Source organism: Gopherus evgoodei, chromosome 1, assembly GCF_007399415.2.
Source record: "Gopherus evgoodei ecotype Sinaloan lineage chromosome 1, rGopEvg1_v1.p, whole genome shotgun sequence".
Classification (NCBI taxonomy): domain Eukaryota; kingdom Metazoa; phylum Chordata; order Testudines; family Testudinidae; genus Gopherus; species Gopherus evgoodei.
In genome coordinates, this window is record NC_044322.1 from 364515183 (window position 1) to 364531530 (window position 16348).

At 45.3% G+C, this 16348-nt stretch overlaps 1 protein-coding gene across 2 annotated transcripts in view; it reads right to left on the reverse strand.

Moving 5' to 3' along the window:
• TNPO3 (transportin 3) overlaps positions 1-16348 on the reverse strand; it is an 86332-nt gene that overhangs the window by 49747 nt on the left and 20237 nt on the right. For both annotated transcript variants that reach the window (XM_030532847.1, XM_030532935.1), the window contains 3 exons: positions 5625-5825; positions 4118-4191; positions 2667-2823 (listed from right to left, as the gene is read on the reverse strand). In XM_030532847.1, coding sequence (XP_030388707.1) covers positions 2667-2823; positions 4118-4191; positions 5625-5825 — 432 coding nt within the window. The remainder of the gene's footprint in view (positions 1-2666; positions 2824-4117; positions 4192-5624; positions 5826-16348) is intronic.

Here is a 16348-nt window from a genome sequence, read left to right on the forward strand (position 1 = left end):
ACAAACAAACCGGGCAACATGCTCCATATGATTTGGAGGTGCTTTTGGGCAGAAGTATCCCATCACATTGCAGGAAGCCTCTTTATGGCTTGAGAGCACAACCAGAATACTATGCCCAATTCTGAGCAATCTGGTATCAGAAAGATACAAACAAGCTGGAGGGGATCCAGGGAACAAAAGGAATTAGAAATGGGCAAGAGTGTTGATTCACAAAGTAAGGTTAAATAAGGCACAGCTAAACAATGGCTAGAAGGGAACATAATAACTGTCTGCAAATGACAAAGGGTGTAGCACCAAACTGAGGAGGGAATTTGACCAGGGGTACTGGAATAGGGTGGGGGGGAGGTGTCAGCACTTTTAAAAGAGGGAAGGCGGGCCCTTGGGGGGAAGTGGGTGGCACAGGGGGCAGGACCATGGTTCAGTGTCCCCCTCACTTTTAAGGCGCTTCTGCCACTCCTGAATTTGACATCTTATGAAGAAGTTCTATAACTAGGAGTAGTGGAAAATTTAGGGTGATGGGATAATTCCCTCAAAGGAAATTGTGACCCATGTCACTGGTGTCATTCAAAGCTGGAAAGCCACCCTTGGGAATGAACCTGCGTTAAGCGAGAGGTGGTTTTAAGGGTGGAGAAGAAGAGAGCTATAAAACTTAGCAGATCTGTTCCAACTCCATGAGCTATGAAAATGAGAACAATCATGGCCAGCAGAGCTGAAGCAAAGGGAAAGCAGCTGGAGGAAAAAATTGGGCAACAGACAGCAAAGGAGAGAAGCAGAGAAAGCGTGGGCTGCAAAGCTAAAAAATAATTTCTGTTACCATCTATTATAATTATAATACATCAAAATGCAATTCCATCTGGGGTTCTAGGATATTAGCAGCCTTAGTATGCACAGCTGGGGGGCATGTTGTATTTCCCATTTAAATACACAATGTGAAATGCTAAGAAGTAATGAAGAGCTCTGCATTAATGAATATGGGGGCTGTACTTCAGTACAGCCTGGAGCTGGGGGGAAAAGGGGTCCAGATTGGTCTCTCCTGAGTATTTAGTTCAAATAATTTAGTAGGAAATGAGTAAAGCATCCTTGGGAAAACACTGACCCAGCGGAGTGAGGCTGGATATATTCTAGTCAGCTCCTTTCAATCTCTGTGAACTGCTTTGGAGACGGGTTGATTCATTTCACTCCTCAAACCCAAGTCACAAGCCTTGTTGAGCACCCATGTCCTCAAGAAGTTAGCTCCCTGGAGAGCCTGAACTCTCCTCAGCGGCACACCAGTGGGAAAGCACCTAGAAATTCACCTGTGGATGTTGATTTTTCCATCTAGGTACATTTTTGCAGTTGCCACCATATCTCATCCTTTGGGTGAACACTACGGGAACGCTACATTGCACGAAGGGCGTGGGTAAGTCAAGGAAGAACTCGGGGTAAAAAGAAGATAAATAAGATGGCCTTTAGGTAGCCGAAAATCCCCAGGTTCTTACTCTGACAAATCAATACCTCTCATTCTAGAATTATGTTAAAGGTTCTCTCTGCCACAGTCTCCTTTTATATTAAAATAAGTGAATGGTCTGGGATGCCTCATCTTTTTTAAATCTATAAATAAGGACCTACTTAATTCACGATATTGCAGACCCCGCAATATTAGGCTCCCACCACAATTTCGACAGCAGGGGTCCCCACTCTCAGCCACAGGCGGCCGACAGCGGAAAAAACAACAATGGACCTTACTACAGCAAACAATAATAATGATTACTTGTCCAGATTTTCCGTGGCTTGTCCACAGCCCAGCCGCGATTCAAGTAGGGCCTTAAGTCTAAATGCATTTAGTGCCACTGAGGGCTGCTGGACTGGCAGCCGAGGAGACTGAAGGCCTTTAAGCACTGCCACTCTTTGTTCTGTGCAAGTTTCCTCCCCAAACTGTCTGTCTCTAACATGTCTCAAATCCTGACCTGGAGGAACTCGCTGGAGGGGTAGTTAAGTCTCTATGACCAAACTCAATCCTTGGCCAGCTGTGGTTTTTTGTTTGACTCTCATCCACTAGGGACAGAAGAGAGCAACTAGTTTCACACTGGCAGCTGTTAGCAGGCCTGATCAATTCCTGATTACTTCCAACCTGGGCTAGATCTGAGGGCTTGTCTACATCACAAAGTTGCAGCGCTGGTGAGGGGGTTACAGCGCTGCAACTTAGGAGGTGTACACATCTGCAGGGCATCACCAGCGCTGCAACTCCCTGTTTGCAGCGCTGGCCGTACTCCCGTTTTGTCTCGGGTGTAGAGGATCCAGCGCTGGTGATCCAGCGCTGGTAATCAAGTGTAGACACTTACCAGCGCTTTTCTTGACCTCCGTGGAATAAGCAGGTATCCCAGCATACCTGAGGAAGCCTCTGGTAATCAAGCTGGTCTCCTTCCCCGGTTTGCTCTCGCGTTCCCCGAACCCCCCTTGAAGCCGCCCAACAGCGCTGCAGTATGGCCACATCTAACACCACTTGCAGCGCTGGTTGCTGTAAGTGTGGCCACTCTGCAGCGCTGGCCCTATACAGCTGTACTAATACAGCTGTAACAACCAGCGCTGCAAAATTTTAGATGTAGACATACCCTGAGATAGTCTCATAGATTGTGTCCTATGCAGGACACAATGTCACATGACTGCATTCCAGGCGATCTACTTACCAGAAGGGAGATCACTGTACTGGAGTAATAAGCCAGATCTTCAATGATTTCGGTCCGGCGGTTGGCACCAATGCGCAAAGATCGGCTATTAACCTCCTCTGGCAGCACCGTGAGGATCTCCAGCAGAAAGGGCAGTGATGTCACATCGTTACTGTACCTGAAGCAGATGGAGCGACAAAGAAGTGAAACGGCATGGAGAAGAAAGGGGCCTGCCGACATGCACAATATCCAACTCCAGGAGCATCCAAGCACCTTTAACACCACAGTGGGAGAGGAGAGGAGTCTTGCTGAAAGAGATTCCGGACAGAGTTGTCCGAAAACACATCATCTGGATTCACGTCAAAAGCAAACGTGAGCCTAGGAAATAAATGAGCATTACTGACCCAGGTTTGGGGGTTAGTTTTCCTACCGTAGTTGGAAGTGCCTGTCAAGGAGGATGACAAAAATCTCTTGTTCTACAAATACAACAACTCAAGTCCTCTCACTCACTCACTCACTCGCGCGCATACACGCACACACACAGAGCAAACGATGGCATCATGCAATCTCCATTTCACATTGCAGGAGCTTTGTCGAGTAGAAGCTTTGCACAGCACCTGCAACATTTCATGACAGCACAATGTGTATGTGCCGGCCTCATGCAGTGACAACTATTGCCGGATGCGGATCCTGCTTTGAGCTCCAGTTGCTCAGGGTATGTCTGCACTATCCACCGATCCGGCGGGTAGTGATCGATCTACAGGGGATTGATGTGTCGCATCTCAGCTAGATCGATAAATCGATCCCCAAACACGCTCCCTGTCGACTCCAGAACTCCACCACGGCAAGAGGAGGAAGCGGAGTTGACGTGGGAGCAGCGGTTGTCGGTCCCACGCCGCGAGGACGTGAAGTAAGTCAATCTAAGACACGTCAACTTCAGCTATGCTAGTCTCGCAGCTGAAGTAGCATATCTTAGATCGATCCCCCCCAGTACTCAGCCCTAGCAGGAAGTGAAAGGAATGTCTCACAACGCTAATCAGCTACCGCTGCAACCAATTAAGATGCAGCACTGACTGTCTTGAGACCCCTGATCAACCCTAAACCAGAAGGACAAGCCAGCTATGCGTGCGAGAAAGGGATTGTAAAGCTGAGGCAGGCTTAGACCAGAGCCCCAAAAAAGCAGGCACCGTTTCAATCACAGATATGTCTATAAACCGATTTGCCACTCACTTCACCTAGAACACTTCACTACTGTAATTCAATTAAAATCAGGAGCCACTTACATTTTCGGTCACAAAGAGGTTATTTTCTAGCACTTTTCCAACTCCTTTGCATCGGTGCATGCAAGTGCAGTTGTGCTTTCAGATCATTACCTTTCTTTTCACATTCTTGTAGGTTAAGTCTTGTAGGAGTGGAGTGATTTGTAGGTTTAATATTTCTATAAAGTGTAAGGATATAAAACAAATACTTACTTTTCCACTAGTGTCTGTACACAGCCCTTCCAAGAAGCCATTTGTAGGGCGAGATCTGCTATTGCTAATGCAAGCTAAAATGGGGGGGGGGAAGAGGGAAGAGAAAAAGAAGGAACAAGATTAAGACCAGTGCTAAAAATATGAAATGTCCAATTTGTACTGCTAGACAGAAAGAAAAATGTCCAGATTCTGTTCAACAACACTGGGAGAAGATAGGAGAAGTCAAATGCTCTATGAAGTAAAGCCAGACCTCTCAGATCTCATGGTAATCCCACAGGACTCAGTATCCAGGAGCCATAGTACCATTTCTCTGGTGTGTAAGCAGCAATACAATACTCATGACCCAATGCACCAGTCCATCAAGAAGGAAGGGGCTACATGACTTTTGCTGGGCACATCATTTAGTCACAGGTAACAGTCATTTCCTTCAGGGTGAGGGGTCACAGGCCTTCAACTCACCTGTCAAACTGAGGCCAGAACTCCCCCACCCACTTGCAAACTGCAGTATCTGATCCAGACGGCCAACCATCTTCGCCATGGCTGCAAACCTTCTCTCAGGTTGGCTAGCGGAGGCTGCATCACACACACTGTTCCCTAGACACTTAACCAGTCTCCTCACGGGCACTGCGAGGTTATTTGCATTTAATTGGAAACAGAAGCCATGTACAGGTTTTCGGCTATAAACAATTTTCATTCAGGCTCAACCATGCCTGCACAGAAGTCAAATGCAAAACTCTCATTGACTTCAACCAGTGCACGATCAGACCCTGCAGGCTGATCGAGGACCAACAGGTAGCGAGGTTGATTTGGACTTCACAGGGATGTAGTGACAAGTGTTCTGCAGCGTCACGCAGGAGAGCTAAGTTGATGGCATGAAGGAATAATCAGTTCTTCAATATCTAAGATGAACACAGCCCTGGGGAAACGGTAGCACCTCACATCAGAGACCTTCCAGTCGCTGAGGGGATTTTGATGGGTAATTCAGTGTTGTTTTTGCAGCTGAGCAGGGAAAAGACCCTTGCATAGCTGCTCCGCCCATCACTCTCCCAAAGCAGCACCGAAAGGGGTAAAATCATGTATTAATGTACTGAATCACTGCTGAATTGACCATCGGACAAGAAATAAACTAAGCTGAGCCTATAAATGGAGAAATTGATCTGACTGGGTCTGAAGGACATTCATTTTCCTTTTCTCCATTTTTCCTGCTCCACGCTAAATAAAGAACAGCCAGGGAGCACGAATGCTGGATTTCTGAAAGCCAGCAGTGAAAAACTTTAGTCATGATTAAATGTTCCTTGCAGCATCTGTTTCTTGCCCTTTCTCCTAAATAAGGCAGCAATTATTGCATAGAATGGATTTGATGAGGCAGTGGTGTAAATGTTACATGTCCACAATGCATATCTAATTAAGACAATGAATTATTCATCCTTTATTACAGAAAGGTGGTATGCGACTGCTTCGAGAAATACTCCTTTCCCCGCCCCACCAGGAGTAACACAAGGCTTACCTGAGTTACAATGACGGGTGACAGGTCTTTCAAGTTCTGGATGTGGGACAGTAAAGAGTCCCGCAACGAAGCATGCGAATCTGTGGGGAGTTCATAGAATGAGGTTTGAATCTTCATTTTCATGGTCTGTGCTGCAAAGTAGCATGACTCTACATCCTGCCGGATCTGTAGCAACTGGTCTGAGATCTCCCATGCATGAACCTAAAGGCAAATTGGAACATTGCCATCAAGCAGAGAAAGACATGAAATAGAACTCAGATTAGCTAAACATTTATCAGCAGGGGTTTTTGTTTTTTTTTTTTTAAAACAAAATGGACTTTCCACAAGTTTAAGCATCAACCTTGCAAAAGGAAGAACCCAGAATTCCTGCAATTACAACTCCCTTATTCTCAGCAAGATTATCGCCAGAAGTGTTGAACTGGGGACTCCCTTCTGAATGTGTTGCTGTCAAAGCATCAGTCACCTAGCAGAGGCTGGTTACACAAAGATGCCATGCTCGAGGACAACATCAACCAACTTCACTTCAAGGTAAAAGAACAGATCACAGTTCTGACATGGGAATATGTTAGTATTTCCAGTTAGAAGGCTACTTTGGGGATTAAATGGAGAATCAGTTTTGCCAATGGACCTTAGTTTAAACATGCAATTCTTACTGCACTTCCACGCCTGTTCTTAAAGCTGCATTCACTGACAGATGCGAGACAATTTCTTGTAAAGGGGCTAAATTATAGTTCAGCTGCACAAGGCAATGCTAGCCATTCACCACCATTCACCATACAGCCTGGGACTTTCCAGACCACAGCTTCAGGATCCCAGCTGGGCCTTACCACACACTTCCTTAACTTTCACAAATTTCTAAGAACGGCACCTGAGCTGTTGCTAGCTAAATGAAGCTGTTTCATGGGGCTGGGGGAGGAAGAGAGGGAACAGCAATGATATGAAAATATTTCAGTAATAATCATTCTGCAATTAGCTCTTAGATCTGCAAATGAGACTGGAATGCAGCTCACACTCCAATGACAAAAGCTGCCAGCTTGGTAAATAGTGAGGTGACCAGGGCAGTCATACAGAGCTATCTGGACATCCCAGTAAGCTGAGCCTTCTTCGACAAACGGCATTCTAACACAGCTGAGGCAAATGCAAAGCGATCCATCTAGGAACAAGGAATATAAGCCACAGCTACAGAATGGGGGACTGTACCCCAGGGAGGAACCAATATGAAAAGGGTCTAGGAATCACAGTGGACAAGCAACTCAACACGAGTTCCAGGTGCAATGCTGTGGGGCAAAGGGACAGTGATGCCTGGATGTATAAGCAGAGAAGCACCGAGCAGGACTACTGAGGGGATATCATCTCTATGGCACTGGAAAGGCCGATATTGGAATACTGTGTACAGTTCTGGGGCCCACATTTTAAAAAGGATGTTGAAAAACTGGAAAGGGTGTCACAAAAATTATTTGAGGGCCAAAGAAAATGACCGTATCCTGCTCAATCTGTTCAGCTTATCAAAAAGATTGAAAGGTGACTTGATTACAGTGAATTAAAGTACCTTCACCAGGAGAAAATACCAGGTGCCAAAAGGGTACTTTGATCTAGTGGAGAAAGGCAGAACAAGAGCCAAATATTTTCCAAGGTTGATTGACCATTGGGACAAACTTCCTAGGAAAGTGGTGGATTTTCCACCTCTTGAGGTCTTTAAATCAAGACAGGATGCGCCTCTCTAGAAGATACGTTTTAACCAAAACACAAGCAATTGGGCTCAGTACGGAGGAAACTGGGTGAAATATAAATGGCCTGTGATGTACAAGAGGTCAGACTAGATGATCTAATGGTCCCGCCAAACCTTAAACTATACGAAACCTAGGCTAGGTTATGATAATTCCAGAGTGAGTCACGGAAAATCAGATCTACAACTTTCTCTACGTAGTTAAGCTTGGTGTATGAGCTCAAAATGCACCCTCCTCCAACACAGTGAGCTCACTCTTCGCCAGCATGCAGTAACCATAGAACTGCCCCTTCTCGCGACACCCATATAACAAATCCAGTGTGCTGGGAGGGTTGTAAAACTGACACAAGGTAGAAGTCCAACTCTTTCCCCATTTCCCTCCAAACTCCATTCTGATTTTGCACACTGCATGAGCCACTGCCGCTAACTATGCCCTCGGCAGATTGCTTGCCCAGCCATCCCATCCGAGGAGCCACATGTGTCCCAGAAAGCATTCCAGCTGCCTATTGCTTGGCACGATTCTGTTTTACCACACTGTTTATGTTCGCTTACAGGACTATGCTACAGTAACTCCTACACCTGAAGGCTGAATCCTTTCCCCTTCCAAGCACCCCACCCTCAATTCATGTGCTCCATCTCTCTCTCTCAAACAACATTTGAAATCAGAATGGTCTTTAATCTACAAACCCATCATTATTCAAACCATAGTGAGTTATCTATGTGAGCTTCAACAAGGGCAAAGCACTGTTTCCCATTTTAATGTCTTACAAAGCGTGAGCATGCTGGTAAGTGGATTCTGGTCGGCAGGCACAAGTTTTCTGTGCAGCTCTCCTACAGAACAATGTGAGAAAGCCCAGTGGGGAATTAGGACATTTTTGTCACAAATACGTTTCGACTTCACAAAGTGCAGTTACATGAGGGACCCACACCCATGGGTGCCTGAAGGAACTCAGGCCGTATCTACACTACAGCGGCACAGCTATGGTGCTGCAGTTGTGCCGCCATAACGTAGACACTTCCTACACTGACAGAAGGGGCATTCCCATGAATGGTCTCCCCAAGAGGTGGTAACTAGGTTGACAGAAGAATTATTTGATGGACCTAGCCATGTCTATACCGGGGTTAGGTTAACCTAACTATGGTGCTCAGGAATCAAAATCTTTCACAGCTCTGAGTGACATATAGCTAGGTTGATCTAATTTTTAAGTGTACACCAGGCCTGAGCTTTCATTTCAGGATGCACCTGACACACCTTGGTAGCCAAAGTAACTACAGACTCATTCCAAGATGTTTGTTTCAGCTATATACATTCCCTGTGCAGGAAGGCGTGGCAGCTGATATCTCACGTCAGATGCACTTTTTAAAAAACAAATCTGAAAACAATGTTTAAACACACTGTGCAAACTAGCAACTTAATAGCTTTTCGCATTCCAAGTACAGAACAAAAATGCATCCAATACTTGTGCCTTCTCTGCATTTTTGACAATTCTTTCATTTCTGTCTACTAATGGACCAATACCATTGTATTTATTCCTTTTGCTCCTAATATACTTTTTAAGAAAACTGATTTTCCTTAACTCTGCTGGCCATGCATTTCTCCTGGCGCCCTTCTGTTTCCCTTATCAATTTTCTACAATCACTAGCTTCTGATTTATTTTCATCATCACTATCAACTTCCCCTTTCGATACATTCTGTTGTTTGTAGTTGCTTTCACTTCCCCACTAAACTGGATTGGTCGTTTAACCAGAGAGGCCTTCTCTCTCAGTTGTGGCTTTTTAGGAATCCATTAAAATGTTCTTATACAGCTCCCAGTTATTCACATTTTTCTGTTTAAATTCTTTCCAACAGCTGACCTGGTTCAATTGTTTTCAGTGTTGTGAAACTGGCCCTCTTAATGCACTAAGTATATATAGTGCCAGTTTGGATAACATTCTAGTCGCACATTACAAATGTAACCAAGACACAATTACAGAAATATAGGATGGAAGGGACCTCCAGAGGTCATCCAGTCCAGTCCCTGAGCTAAGGCAGGACCAAGTACACCTATCTTAGACCATTCCCGTATTTCCAAACAAGTATTTTTCTAGCCTGTTCTTAAAAACCTCCAGTGATGGGGATTCCACAACCTCTCTTGGAAACCTACTCCAGAGCTTAACATCCTTATAGTGAGAAAGTTATTAATACTCTCTAACCTAAATCTCCCTTGCTGCAGATTAAGCCCATTACTTCTTGTCCTACCATCAGCAGACACGGAGAACCCTTGCGTGATTCAGTGATCTGTTGCAGATACCAAATGAGGGCAGGCCAGTATATTTCATAGGGGAAAAAACAAATGGAGTGACTTTCCCAAGGCCACAAATCAATGTTTGGACTGAGATTAGAACTCAATTGGTTGACATGCAGTTCTGTACTCTTGAGCACAACAAGATCTAATTTGGATACAGCAAGGATCATTCTGGGTGCTTTACAGTAAGGAACGAAGACAAGGCGCCAGCTCCTGAGTCTATAACCTAAATACTAAAACATGCTGATATACTTCAAAGGCATTTTGGCCCAGAAAGCAGTACACATGCAGCAGCTGCATGCTTTCGGAATATTCACAACAATACGCAGACATGATACTAATGGCAAATCAAAAAAAAAAATCAGCTTGTTACTCTGGGCACAGTTATGAACAAACAGGGTTCTGTTCAGCTCCTATTTCCCCTTTGCTTTAAATACCAGAACAAAGGAAATTCGCATAAAAAATAAAATAAAATATTTAAACCTAGAAGCACCTGGAAATCAGGAGTTAATCCTGAAACGTCTTCAAATTCACCCCTTTGTGCCGAAAGGGGACAGCTGGTGGAATCTTACATGCCCTGATTAGCTGCAATATTTAGACACAACGTGAGTTAATGACAGTTTCATCCTTTGCTTTGACTTCTCTGGATTTTGTAGATTTAAGGAAAGTTCTTCATAGTGCAGTTACTCTGTAGGACTTGAATTTCATTTTAAATGCAGGTCTCCCTTCTCTTTCCATGGATAGTGCAAGTGCCCAAAAGAGCTTTGTCTCAAACACAAAACTGGCATTTGCTCTAGAGGCTTTAATGTTCAGTGCCACTGCAGCTGTCACAAGCAGGGCACTGCTGTGGAGAAGGCAGAATGCTTCCACAGGTGGGCATGCATCCCACAGAGGCTTATTTTCAAAGGGAACTGAACAGGTCTGAATCAATTACTAGCGATTTTGGAGGAGATTTATGGATCTCTCACGTGCTGCCTCCCTTAAACCAGATGTCTTTGCTGCCTGCAGGTTCTTGATCTTTCAGTCCCCCTTTTCCAGCTGCTATGTACCATCTGTGACAAAACTACTACAGGCATTCTCTCTCATAAACCCAGCTATCACCAAAGCCTCAGTACACAAAAGGCCTTGCCCACTCTTTGAGCCAGCAAAAACACGTTCCAAAATGGTTCTAATAGAATCATGCTTGCCCAGGGTTTATAGACACAGCGGTAAGATAGCGTGGTCTCCCAGCCCGGTTTGGACAAGGAGAGTTTAAATAATTTTAGACTAATCATGCCATGGTAACCTATAAGAAGAGACGTACCAACTGCAGTCCATGGATCACCAATGGTCGGCAGAGCACTTCTCGCTCATCTGCAGAATTAAATATATTGAGAACTGCGTAGTGGGAGGGGTTGGGATGCTGGGAGGGGTCACAAGAAGGTCTTACCTCATAACCCATAGCACACAGGCTGGAGAACCAATTGCATGATTGACAGTTTAACTACACAGACAAGTTCACAGTTTAACAAAACTAAATGTTATTGTTTGGACAGGTTTCCAACTCCATCCCAACAGTCCAGACATGGGCTAAAAGGAGGCATTATCATGACCTGAATTAACTCCAGTATAGCTAGAAATTATATAAACCCTTCTCAGTAGGCTCCATCAGGGAGACAGATCTCAGCAGGGTTCCTTGAATTCCCAGGCAATACAAGTTCATTTTCTAATATGAAAAATATTTTAACACAGAGACTTTTAGAAACATCGTAGCAAGATCAGAAACAAAACTGAAATGTAACTATGCCACAGCAGAAGGGGTGAGGAAAGACTTAAAGCAGGCCTGCGCTGCATGCAGCCTGTGTGGGCTCACTGTGTGGCCCCCGGGCAAGCAGTGGGGCTGCTGGGTTCACCCCCTGCCTGTGGGGGCCCCGCCTGCGTGCACCACGCTCCAACCACCCTAACGGCCAGAACTGCATGTCTTCGCCTCCCACTGCCCCCGCCGGCATACAGTGGGTGCATCACTTTTGGGGCTCGCTGAGGTGGGAAGTGCTGGGCACAAGGCAGAGCCGGTAAATGCCGAGAGAGGGGAGGGGCACCTGGCCTGGGTTCGAGCCGCAGCTTGGGGGAGCGAGGGGGACTGTGCTAGTTGGTCCCAGGGCGGCCTCTGTAGTGATCGAGGGGGCGGGGGAGGGTTGGTTTGAACTGTCTGTGGGCAGCCAGGAAATCCTCAGGGAAGATGTGTGTGTGTCTCTGTGTGTTGCATCTGTCCTGCCCCGACTGCTGCCCCCTTCCCTGGTCCAGGGACCTTCCCCCTCCTGGGCCTCTATCACAGTGCCCCCACCCCCCGTGGCCTCTGTGTTTGTGTGTTGGACAATCACATCCAATCTCTTCACATTGCCCCCATTTCCCCTCCCCTTAGTTCAAGGGGGAATGACAAGCTGAGCGGGCAGGTGGGCAGTGGTGGTGAGGTTTTATACTTGGGGGAGGGGGTTGTTTCCACGGGTCCAGGTGGCACCAGGGCGGGTGATGTGTTTCGAGGGGGGGCAGCGCTGCGGGGGGGGTTCGGCCCTCAGATGTTTTCTTTGGAGTAATATGTAATGGATTTTTTAAAAAAAATAACTTAGGGCACAGAGAATGCTGTTTCAGGAACTGGAATTTTTAAAATTTAGTCAGTCTGAAAAGATGTGAGTTGACAATGTTCCCTGGCACGTGGCAGCCGAAGTAGTTCCAGGGGAGATGGTGGAAATCACTAAAGTGCAGTGGATGTTTGGGTTCCAACTTTAACCACTCCATCTCTGAGGTCACAGGAACTGGGAGCTTCCTGTAGGTTCTAGTCGGGGTGGGGACAGAGGGTGGCATATCACTGCAATGGAGTCATTACTAAGTGGAAGCAGGATTCTCCTAAGTGGTCCCAGTGCCTGTCTTCAGATGGTGGATGCTCTCTGGCATGGGTTTCCAGAAGGATGAAGACACACCCCTAGGAGGGACCATGTAGCAAGTTACAGATGCAACCTGCTTTGAAGCGGTGATAAAGACTCAGCATTCCCTCTCACCTACACGTTCGCTCTGCTCCTGACTAGATTCCCAAAGACGGGTCCAGTTGTAGGAACGAACGGGCCAGTACGTAGGATTAGATGAGAAGTGCTGGGTTCTCCCACTATCATGACCATGATAACCCAGGTATCCTAACCAAATAATGTGGGGAGTTACATTCTGACTCCATAAATTCCCATTGAGTTTCAAACAGGTAACATTCCCTGGCCCAAACTAATCTATAAAATTGTTGTTTAACATCTGTCGTATCCCAACTCAGAGGCAGTCTTCATCATCAGAGAGAGATTTTTCTTGTTCTACCTCAGGCTGGAAACGAAGCCCAGCATTGTGTTTGAACTGTTTAGAACACCCTTTGGAATTATTTTAAATGAAAGGAAGTATATTAAACAAATAAGGTGGCTTCATAATGTAAGAGTCTAAAACAGTCTTATCAAAACAGAGAGGAAAAGGGTTAAGATAAAGTTCTTTAGTCTTACATGCAAAGCTCAAATAATTGGTTAAATTTGCACCTATCAAGATTAAGACAGGTCAGGCTACAAGTCTGGTTTCTTCAATAAATCTTAAGAGTTATACATAATCTTGCTTGTGTAAAAGATATTTGTTTGGTTCCTGCATGTACCTCCATCATAGCTGGGTCAGTATTTTACAACAGACATAGTAAGAGTTGAGAACTAAGGAAGTATGTGCAGCCTTTACGCTTCAGACACCTCACCAGTAGGTTCTAAAGATCCACTCCCAACGGGCTTTGTCTCAAAGAACCAGCTTCCAAAGACAGATTAAAAAACAAACCCATTTGAACCGTGACATTTAGCAACAATGTGAAATATGAGATTTACGTGGCTGTAACAAGAAGACACAAAGGTAAATAAGGGGACCGGAGAACCGAGAGACCATATTCATACAAAGATGTAATATTGCTTGCAAAGAGGCAATACCCTCTTTCATTTTTAATGAATTGCCAGATTAAAATACATAAAGTTAAAAAGACTACCTGCAACCTTAACACCTTCTAACAATAAAAGTGAAATCTAATTTACTTTTCAATTGGTTACTAGTAGTCTGCTGTGTAGTTTCACTTTCTAGTTTGGAAATAGTTAGCAGGACAATGCAATATCAGATTGCAAACACTACAGGAGATCACTAACCCCTTCTGCCACCCACCACATCGAGGTCTAAATAGCCAAGGTGGCAAAAAAGTGCCATCCTCTCTCTCTAAACATCTAATCACGCACTGGTCTGGCTATAATGATTCACATTCATGATCTCCAGGCAGTATTATTCCAACCAATATCTAGGAATGAAGCCACATCCACCCACACAAGTGCCAACTTGTTGGCAATAATTTGTCTGCTTAGACACACAGGTTGGCATACCACCCACCACCCTGGTGCATCACACTCTGCACTGGCTCCCGGCTGCATACACATCCAGTTCAAGGCCTGATATTCAAAGCCATCTAGGACAAGGATGGCCAACCTGCAGCTCTTCAGAGGTTAATATGTGGCCCCGTGCATAGGTGCCGACTCTGGGGCTGGAGCTACAGACACCAACTTACCAGTGAGAGGGGGGCTGGAAGTGGGGGGGGAAGGAGGTGCATCACTGCTCAACCCCCTGCTCTGCCCCAGGCCCTGCCCCCACTCTACCCCTTCCCCCACGCCTGCCATGCCCTCGCTGCTCCCCCTCCCCCACAGAGCCTCCTGCACATGTGAAACAGCTGACTGCGGCAGGCAGGCAACGCTGACTGGCAGGGCTGCCAGCGGGTGGGAGGTGCTGGGGGGCTGGTGATATATTACCGTGGCTCTTTGGCAACATACGGTGGCAAATTCTGGCTCCTTCTCAGGTTGGCCACCCCATATCTAGGAGATCAGCCCTAACTGCCAGAGATGGCCTCTCCCTGCATATTCATGGCCTCCCACGAGAGCTTCAATCCACCAGAACAAAGGGGTCTATTAGAAGGGAGCCACATGAGTTGACTCGCCACAGGAATTGGCACTCACTCCCCTGAGAGAGATAAAACAGAGACCTCACTGCTTTCAGAACTCGGGTCAACTCAGCTTTCCCTCTGTGTGTTATAAAAACACAGCATGCTCACTCCTGCCTCCACATAACAGCCTATAAACTGATCAGGTTATTTGTCCGACAGGTTGGGGAGGGAGGAAGAGAGAGAGAGAGAGAGAGAGGGAGGTACTGTGAGGTCTATTTTTAAATACCTGGGAAGCACTTAGATGTTTGATATAATGTAAGTGCCTAAACAGATTCAATCTTCCAACAAGGTCTCGATCAATCTTCCAATGATAAAAAAAGAGGAAAAATTCTTGTGACTCCTCAAAGCCACCTACACACAAGACACAATGAACTAAAGAACCGTATTTCCCTCTTCTGTCCAAAAAAACCCAAAACCCAAAACAAAACACAACCCCCCCAAAACATCAGAGATACACAACCCTTTAAGAACCCCAACATGCTTGTAACTGCATTGGCACAAAGATAAGCGAGAAAGAGATATCAACACTATGCCACAAATGCGAGTGTTTCATTTCTAAAATGCCACGAACAACTCCCACGCATCTATTTCTACATTCACATCTTTGAGGAACCCACTGATTGGCTGGTAAGGAACAGAAGCGCAGCCTTGTTTTCTACTGGACAAAGCCTCCCACACGCAGGAAGAGAGACTGGCACATTGGCTCCAATCTGCACTGAACTCAGACTGAAAACACGAAAGCCTCCCTCTCCGATTAAAACCTTTAAGGAGTACTCAGGTTACAACCCCTATATTTACTTCCACTAGCAGCATATTAAAATAGAAGCATTTTCAATACTTATTTCCCAAACTTTATACGGTTTACTTTCTCCCTTTCGCTCTGTTTAGATATTGAAAAGAAACTGCCAGTTTCACTTGTTTTGACAGTCCATTTCCAGTATATTTCATAGGTTTCCTAGCCTTTGGGTTGCAAGAATATACAGGGGAATCCCCCCCCCCTTTCAAAAAGCTTTCTGCTGGTATTTTGAGAAACAGTTATGGAATCATTTCCAATGGCATCAGTTTTGTGCTTGTTTTCACAAAGCCTAAATCTGTGCTAAATTTCATATATCATTATCTTTTTAGTTGATTGGGAGGAAAACGTGGAGGAGGGAGTCTACACTGCAGTTAGCCTCGAAAGAATAAAGTAAATAAAACTATACGGCTATAACCTGTGTCTAATTTCACCCTTTTTAAAAAAGTGTTAGTAAGCCAGCATTAATCACAAATCAATCCACACTATCTTCTGAACATCGGATACCTGGAAACACCGTTCTCTGCTGCTGGTATATATTGCACACTAGTTTTATGAACTGTTTACGCAGATTGGAAGCTAGCCAAGTAGCAGTAAAACAGAGACTTCTCCAAGGTGGAGCTCCTATTCTGAAACACATTTATCAAATGAGCAATGATTGAGTACACATAACATCTGCATTATAGAGAGAAAAATAAACTCAAAACCTCCAGGAGATATAATCTTTTATTTAACTCAAAATATGTGAAAAGTCTGTTGGCCCAGTGGCTTCTGCATTCTGTGGTTTAAAGACGTTGGAATACTACCTACAGGTGAGCAAATCAAGGCTGTGCACAGGAAGTCGTGAGGGTTGTGGAAAGCAAACTTCTTATAAGACACTCCTTAGCTAATTTCCACTTG